Raw genomic sequence first — 7,765 nt, 5'->3', positions numbered from 1 at the left:
TTTGAAATTTAAATATATGAAAATAATAAATTTTAAATAAAAATAACATATTTATTACATTAAAGATAAAAATTTATAAAAATAAATTTTTTTTATTAATAATTATTTACAGAATCTCACGAATTAAAATTAACATTTTTCAATTATTTTAGTGAATATGATTTCCTTGTCTAAGCACGTTTCATGCGTTGCTACCTAAACCGCAGCAAAGATAATATTTGAGGTATAACATATATTATTATTTTGTATATTTTTAAAATGATGCTTGCTATAGTACTATTAAATTTAAAAAGTATTTAATATTTTTTAAATTATATTAAGATATTAAAAAATATTATATTTTATTAAAATATATCATTAATTTTATTATTAAAATTAATAGTTATAACTATTTTGTATATATATAAGAGAATAGAATATTCTCTACAAGAAGAATTTACCATTTAAAAAAATACTAAATATATTAATTTAAAAAAGTAGTATTGTTAATTGATTGTACCGCTGGGTCGAAGACTTTGCATATTTTTTTAGTGTGTGAAATTCGGTTATGAAGGAACCCACGCGCAGGCGTGGCACTGACAGAGCAAACAAGCTGGGGAAAGGCGAGTGATGAAAACGCGCGTAGGCTTATTGAACGCCCGCGCAACGCAGGGGTTTGTCTGGTCTGTAACGCACGTTAGGTGAAGACAGACGCAGCACCAACGCGCTTAAATACTCGCTCCATTGGCATTTCCTCACACCTCAGGGTGTTACTATTCTTTCTCGATCGTGCCATTGCAACACATCCATTCATCTTTTTCCTTTTCTCAAGTGAGTACGTTACCATCTATCTGTTATGCTTTCCATTCTCACCCACGTCTACATTCCCAATGCCTAACCAAACTTGTCTTCAAATTTCGCACCATTACCTTCTTTTTAAACCCTTCTTCTTCTCCCTCTCATTCTCCCCAACACTCTCTCTTTTCCTTCTTTCTTCTTCCACTTCCATTCTCTACTCACATTCCCCCCCTTTCTTTTGTATGTTATGCTTCTTCTTTCTTCTCTGCCTCTCAATTTTCCATTTTTCTCTCTGTCTTGTTATTCCGATTATTGTTATGAAGTCAACAAATGTGTGAAATGAAAAAAAAAATAAAGATTAATTTACTGGGATTTTCAAATTAACTATTCTGTGAGCATAACCAATTTTAAATATATATATTTTTTATCTTTTCACGTTTATATGTATATCTTGGAAGAAGCAAAATTTTTATTAATTATTATTATTATTATTATTATTATTTAATGGGAATTGCGTTAAAATGTTGACATTGAACGGTTCGGTAACCGCTTTGACTTGTGAATATTTCGTGGTGCCTTCGTTTGGAATGTTTATTCGATCTTGTTGAAGTTTTTATTTGACCTGGTCGGGTTCTAGGGAGGCCACTTTTTCTTTCTTGGAAGGGTCGTTGCATGAATGGTTGATTCAGTTTTGTTTTTTTTTTTTTTGGTCAGTTTTTGCCGACTTAGCAATTTTTATACTGTTTTTTGATTAAGATGTTGCGTTGCGGTGCTGGTTTTTCGGGTTTTAGGACTAATTGCTTTTTGTCGTCATGATCATGTAATGTAAGCTCTTCTCAACCGTTGAATAAGAAGTTTAAAATATATTAAGAAATGGATCACAAAGTCAAATTGTATCAATCGATGCTCACTTTACCAGTTTTAGTGCATGTTTGATTCAGCTTATTTTTAAGAAACAGTAGCTTATTTCTTTTAGTCCAAGCTTTTGAAAAGTAAATGATTATTTTTCCAGAATTAAGCTGTACCAAACGTGCTATTAGGAATTTTCATTGATACACGCACAGTAGCGATATTTAGGTATGATTTATGTCATTTTAGAACCAGTATGTGTTAGGTCGATATGTATTATTTAAAGTTTGGCTTTTTTCTGTTTTATATTTATTTGCCTTAGGAGTTTAAAGGATGATGAAAAGATGGATTCAACCTGGAATGGCATTTGCATACTTTTGTTTCAATTACTTGGTTAGTTGATATTCAATGACTTCAAACTAATCACTTACATTATCATTATCTTCAGGAGAGCAGTGACCAGTAATCATTGAAGCAGTGTTTGGTTTTTTGTTACTGATAAAAGGGTGGTTCGAAGTGGAAATTCGGTAGACGTTAGTTCAATTTGTTCTCAATACCCCTTAAAGGCTTACATTGTTGCTGCACTGCAAAAGCTGTCCATAGACCTGGATCCAATGGACCTAAAGCCAAATCATACTACTGTCCTTGCTGATACTACTACAGCCTTGAGACGGTCAAGGCTAGGTGTACCTTCTGGTCAGTTACCTTACTCTCCTACAGGGGCTACCTTTCCTCATGGACCCTTGCTGGCAATTCCTAGGAAGAAGACCGGTATTCTTGACGATGTTCGTTCGAGTGGTTGGTTGGATGCCATGAAATCATCTTCTCCTACTCACAATAAAGTATCCAAGGATGTTAGCCATGGGATTGTGTCATCTGATGCTGATGCTGCTTATTTTACCTGGCTGGTATAACTTACTTTCCTCTATGTAACTTTTTGTGTTCAATACTTTTGGAAGTTTTGTTTATGATGTTTCCCTTTTTATTCCTTTGAATTTAACAGCTGAAGTTTCCGTCAGCACTTGCATCTTTTGAACAAATTACTAACTGTGCAAAAGGGAAGAGAATAGCGTTGTTTCTGGATTACGACGGGACACTTTCACCAATTGTGGACAATCCTGACCGTGCTTTCATGTCAGACAATGTATGTATTGTAGCATTCTCCTAAGATTTAGCGTCCAAATTTGTTATATTGCTGATTCTGGTCCTGTATCTTTTGGCAGATGCGTGCTGCTGTTAAAAAAGTGGCAGAATATTTTCCAACCGCTATAATTAGTGGAAGAAGCCGTGACAAGGTAGTTGGAGAATTTTATAAAACAAAACAATTTTCTTCCTCTATTTTGTTTCTATTTCATTTTTACTCACACAATGCAAATAACAAGCTTCCTTGTTGGTTATTAGTTTTGGCTTTTGATTTTAACCTTGATTATATTCCCTATTGGCTCAGGTATATGAATTTGTTGGAGTAAGTGAGCTCTACTATGCTGGTAGTCATGGGATGGATATTATTGGACCTCTTAGACAATCTGTTTCTGATCATCACCCTGACGGGATTATGTCTGCTGACAAGCAGGTACTGGTTTTCAAAGTTTCTAACTTTCTGGCATATGTTTTTGGATTCATATCTGTCATTACATTTCCTATCTAGGAGTAACATACTTCTAAATGTGCATTTAGTTTGATTTATAATCTTTTAATATCTCAGGGTAATGAAGTTAAGTTATTCCAACCTGCTGCTGAGTTCCTGCCGATGATTGATGAAGTATGTAATGTAAATTTGAATAATACCATACAATGAATCACCCTTGAATTATTTTTCTTTTCTGTATCAGAATGTCGTATCCTGATGAACTAATGTATGCACAGGTACGTCAGTTGCTCATTGAGTGTACGAAAGACATTAAAGGAGCAACTGTTGAAAACAATAAATTTTGTGTCTCTGTACATTACCGTAATGTAGATGAGGAGGTATTAACTTCTTTTGAGGCTTTTTTGTTAGTCGTATTAACATTAGAATGGGTAGTCTTTCTGCCTAAGATTACTCCCTCTTTTTACCAATTAATTTCATATTTCATCATGGTTGTAAGCATTTATTGTCTCTTACACTGTTTCATCTAATGTACAGAGTTGGGATATTGTGGGGCAACGAGTATATGATGTTCTAAAGGACTATCCACGTTTGCGATTAACACATGGGCGAAAGGTATTCTTTAGAGATTCAAAATTTTGACCCATTTTTTCAGGGTTCTAATTGTTATAGTACCTTTAGCAATTTATGTTTACTATTTTTCAGGTTTTAGAGGTCAGGCCAGTGATTGACTGGGATAAGGGAAAAGCTGTCACATTTTTACTTGAGTCTCTTGGTATGTTCATTGTTTTTATATTTAATGATTACTTTCTTAAAAGATCATAAATTTGTTTGCAGTAAATGACATAAAACATCTTTATGTAGAACTTAACGATGGTGATGACTTGCTAGCTATATATGTTGGAGATGATCGAACAGATGAAGATGCATTTAAGGTAATACATTGCTTAGCTTGTTATGATGCTATGCCTCAAATTGCATTTTTTTTTATTATTTTCCCCCTCATAGTCTGTGAAATTCTTGAATACTGATATCAGATGGACTGTTAACAGGTTTTGAGAGAAGTTAATAAAGGTTGTGGCATCTTAGTGTCCCCCGCACCAAGGGAAAGCAATGCAATTTATTCTCTTCGTGACCCCTCAGAGGTAATGCTATTGTAATTTACTTCCTATGTTTTCTATTTTTTGGATTGTGACTCCACATGTAGTTAGTTTTATTAGAATCCCATTAATCTAAATCTAAAAAAACGAATCTATTTGAGATAAATACTCTCGTGCTTTTTTTGTTTTGAAGTTTAATTTTGATATACTATCTAGGTAAAGATTTTTATATCATCAACTAGCTAGAAATCACCCTAAATGACTTTTAAAGTAATTATTATAAGAGTCAATGATTTTCAATTATATAGCAATTTATGATTGTATACAATATATGTCAATAATTAAGTTGCTTACGCAATGGAATACTTGTAGATTATTAGGTCTATCTGCTTGTTTATCAATTTATTGTTTTCTAATGACATAATTTTACCTGTTGTATGTGCAGGTCATGGAGTTTCTCACGTCTCTTGCAGTTTGGAAATCAAGCATTCAAGCTCGGTGAAAATCTTTACGTAGTGTATAGAGGAGAACATACTCCGCTATGCTGTATGTAAAAAGACAGCTTTTTGTTACGATTTTGGGTTTGGTAGGGGACATTCCCAGAGGTTTGCTGGAACATATTTGGGCTCAGAAGACCTCGGACAATAGCAACAACTTTGTCATTACCCAGTTGTTTTTGCTCAAAGCACGTGTGGTAGCTGTAAATTTCTGACTAATAATTATATTTATCTCGGAAATATTAGGGAAAATCCACTATAGAGGGTACTTTTTTTTCTCCCCCATCAAAAGTTTATTGTATTTATTTCATATTCTTTCTTCACTTTTGGTTACTGCCCCTAACCAGCTAATTGGGGATTAAATATGAAATTATTCTGGTTTTTCTTTGTCAAGTTAATTCTTTTTATTTGTAGATTGATACGATTATTTGTATTACCTATTTTATATCAATCTGATTAAGAAAATTTGTTCTGGTTATTTGTTCTGCCTTTTCTTTGTCTGGAGAAATTGTTCCTTTGATTTTTGTTAAGTATATTTGAGATACAAGTTTATAAAAAAAAGAGTTATATATATATAATCAAGGCTTATTTTACTGAGCAAAATTAGTTATATGGATCACATACATGACCCTATTGATCTTGTTAAAAATTAAATTTTAAAAAAAAATTAGTTAATTACTTTTCTTTTAATAATTTTATTTAAGATTATCTTATGTCTTCATTAACTTTATTTTTATCAAACTAATAATTATATAATTTACTCTTTTTATTGGTGTCTCTAACCGTCTTTTTTGTACATGATCAAACTATTTTAAATAATGTCTAGTTATCTCTTTTATTATAAGTGTTATTTCAATAATTTTTTATGATAAAATACAATAATTTTTTTTTATTTTACTGTCACAAATAACTCTTAAGTTATTTCTCTATTTTTATTGTTAAATTTGTATTATGTGAATTTGTTAATTTTTCGATTATTATGTATAATCAATCCTAAGTATTTTAATATAAAAATTTATGATATAATATTATTTTTAATTTTAATTTTTGATGCATGATTTTTATTTTATTTTTTTTTAAAATGACAGTAAATATATTTTATATTTCTTTCTACTTTGAATAAAAATTCTTAAATTCTAAAGTTTTTCTTCGCATGTATATTGTTCAAAATATGATGCTAAAATAATAAAACTCTTTCTCAAATTATTAAGATTCACAATATTATTTTATACAAAATTCTTTTTTTTTTAACTTTAAACTCTTTTCCTACATTGAACAACTAATTAGATGAAATTGATTTCATTACAAGTCTCACAATGTTTATCTATCTCTTCAAAACATTACATATATTTGGATAGAAGTTGACTCCGACATTGACTTATGACCTGATCTGCACCAGGCTTGACTTAGTTCAAGCCTTTTCATTATACAAAGTAGATCAAAAGTTTTTTGAAAACCTATTCAGTTAAAAGAACCATATTTTAGGTCATTAAAAGAGCTTTATAAACACTAACTACAGTGTTGTTAATTTGTCATTTTTGTCAGAGGTTAAGTTTGGTATAGACCAATACAGTAAATCATTATTCTTGTAAAAGCATTCTTCTTTGAACAGCAGCAACTCCATTCTTATTCAACGCTCTGAAATTGGAAAGCATTGCCCCGCAGCCTATATGATTAATTAGAGTTTCAAGTCGATGAAATGCAGTAATTTATGATGTGGAATAAGTACTATAAAGTGGTTAAATAAAATAAAATAAACCTAAGTTTTAATTTTAATGTATTTTTGGCATATTATTTACTTTATAATATTACTCTGTTATGCATGATCGCATTATTCTACTGAATATCTTGTTGATTTGCCCAATCCAATAGTGATTTTCAAAGTAAAATCATTATTAACAAAGCAGTTCGAGGAGTATACGGCTTTGAAACTACGTCAGCTCATTTCCTTATAACCGAAGATATATTCTTAAGATATAAAATATTCCAAATGTTTCTAACAAAAAAAAATTAAAAATATTCAAAGTTTTACTGTATTAATTATGATATTTAATTATCTATAGATTTTTTTAATTATTTTATTAGTAATTTTTACGAAACATAAGAGAGAAAAGGCAAAAGAAAGGTAAAAATATATTGAATAAAATAATAATAAATAAATTATAAGAGGAACAAAAGAACTTATATAGATAATTATTTTTTTAATTAATATAATTAATTTTATATTTTTAACCATGGTAATAATTGTTATGTTATAATATTTTTACTAGATTTTTTTTAAGAATTTAAAGAAAAAAAAAGGAGAGATACAAGGAAAAAAAAGAGAATAATTATTTTTAAAAATTTTAAAAATTTAAAAATACAAGTTTAGAGTAAGGATTCGAAAATTTTATATATAAAATTTTTTCAAATAAAGTTATTAACAAACATTCTCGATCTCTTTTTTTTTTCTTTAAATTTAACTGCCAAACAAATCAGAATACATAAAAATATAATTTTATACTAACTAACATTTTTGTTTGGAGTTTAAATATAACTTTGTCTTTGATTCATTTTTAGTGTGTCGTAGTACAAATAATCTTTAAAGGAAGAAAAAAGAGTCTTGTACATTGTAAAGCACTTAAGTACATTGCTTGTTCAATTATTTGGCATGAATAATAATGGGAAGCATGACCAATTTTGCTACTTGACTTTTTTAAAATTTGTAACTTCCTTTTAGTTTGTATATAATCTCATTCATAAAAACACCATTGTGGGGACTAATGATATTTTCATTAGTCAAGTCTTGTTTCTCCAATCTAAGAGACACATAAAAATAAGAAACATGGAGCCAACTTGAGTATAATTTCTATAAACAGTATATTTAATTTGAACTCAAAACTATTGGTTAAACCCAAAGAACCAGTATAATAGTAACTATTTGTGTTACATGATCGTTAACTATATTTATATTA

General features: G+C 29.8%; 1 protein-coding gene across 3 annotated transcripts; it reads left to right on the top strand.

Moving 5' to 3' along the window:
• Nucleotides 1-732: 732 nt before the first annotated feature.
• On the top strand, nt 733-5,287 carry LOC113846515 (trehalose-phosphate phosphatase A-like). Of its 3 annotated transcripts, none has more exons than XM_027474887.1 (12): nt 733-810; nt 2,075-2,534; nt 2,630-2,770; nt 2,850-2,921; nt 3,074-3,199; nt 3,332-3,388; nt 3,493-3,594; nt 3,752-3,829; nt 3,920-3,989; nt 4,079-4,149; nt 4,267-4,359; nt 4,760-5,287. In XM_027474887.1, the coding sequence occupies exons 2-12, from the start codon at nt 2,241-2,243 to the stop codon at nt 4,814-4,816; spliced, it is 1,161 nt and encodes a 386-aa protein (XP_027330688.1). In that variant the 5' UTR covers nt 733-810; nt 2,075-2,240; the 3' UTR covers nt 4,817-5,287. The 3 variants fall into 3 exon arrangements, with proteins under 3 accessions (XP_027330688.1, XP_027330689.1, XP_027330691.1); XM_027474888.1 differs by having other exon boundaries at nt 745-810; nt 2,083-2,534; XM_027474890.1 differs by lacking the exon at nt 733-810 and adding an exon at nt 970-1,017.
• The last annotated feature ends 2,478 nt before the right edge of the window (nt 5,288-7,765 follow it).

The sequence above is a fragment of the Abrus precatorius genome, unplaced genomic scaffold, assembly GCF_003935025.1.
Source record: "Abrus precatorius isolate BTA unplaced genomic scaffold, Abrus_2018 Scaffold8, whole genome shotgun sequence".
In the NCBI taxonomy this organism is placed as follows: Eukaryota; Viridiplantae; Streptophyta; class Magnoliopsida; order Fabales; family Fabaceae; genus Abrus; species Abrus precatorius.
The sequence above is the reverse complement of the archived record's forward strand: the minus strand, read 5'-3'. Positions and strand labels throughout refer to the sequence as shown.

What these genes read in the sequence shown, in the direction of transcription:
- LOC113846515 (XM_027474887.1), top strand. Translation starts at nt 2,241, where the DNA reads ATGGACCTAAAGCCAAATCATACTACTGTCCTTGCTGATACTACTACA. An exon ending in CTGCTTATTTTACCTGGCTG is followed by an intron (nt 2,535 to 2,629) that starts GTATAACTTACT and finishes TGAATTTAACAG; the next exon opens with CTGAAGTTTCCGTCAGCACT. An exon ending in TCCTGCCGATGATTGATGAA is followed by an intron (nt 3,389 to 3,492) that starts GTATGTAATGTA and finishes ATGTATGCACAG; the next exon opens with GTACGTCAGTTGCTCATTGA.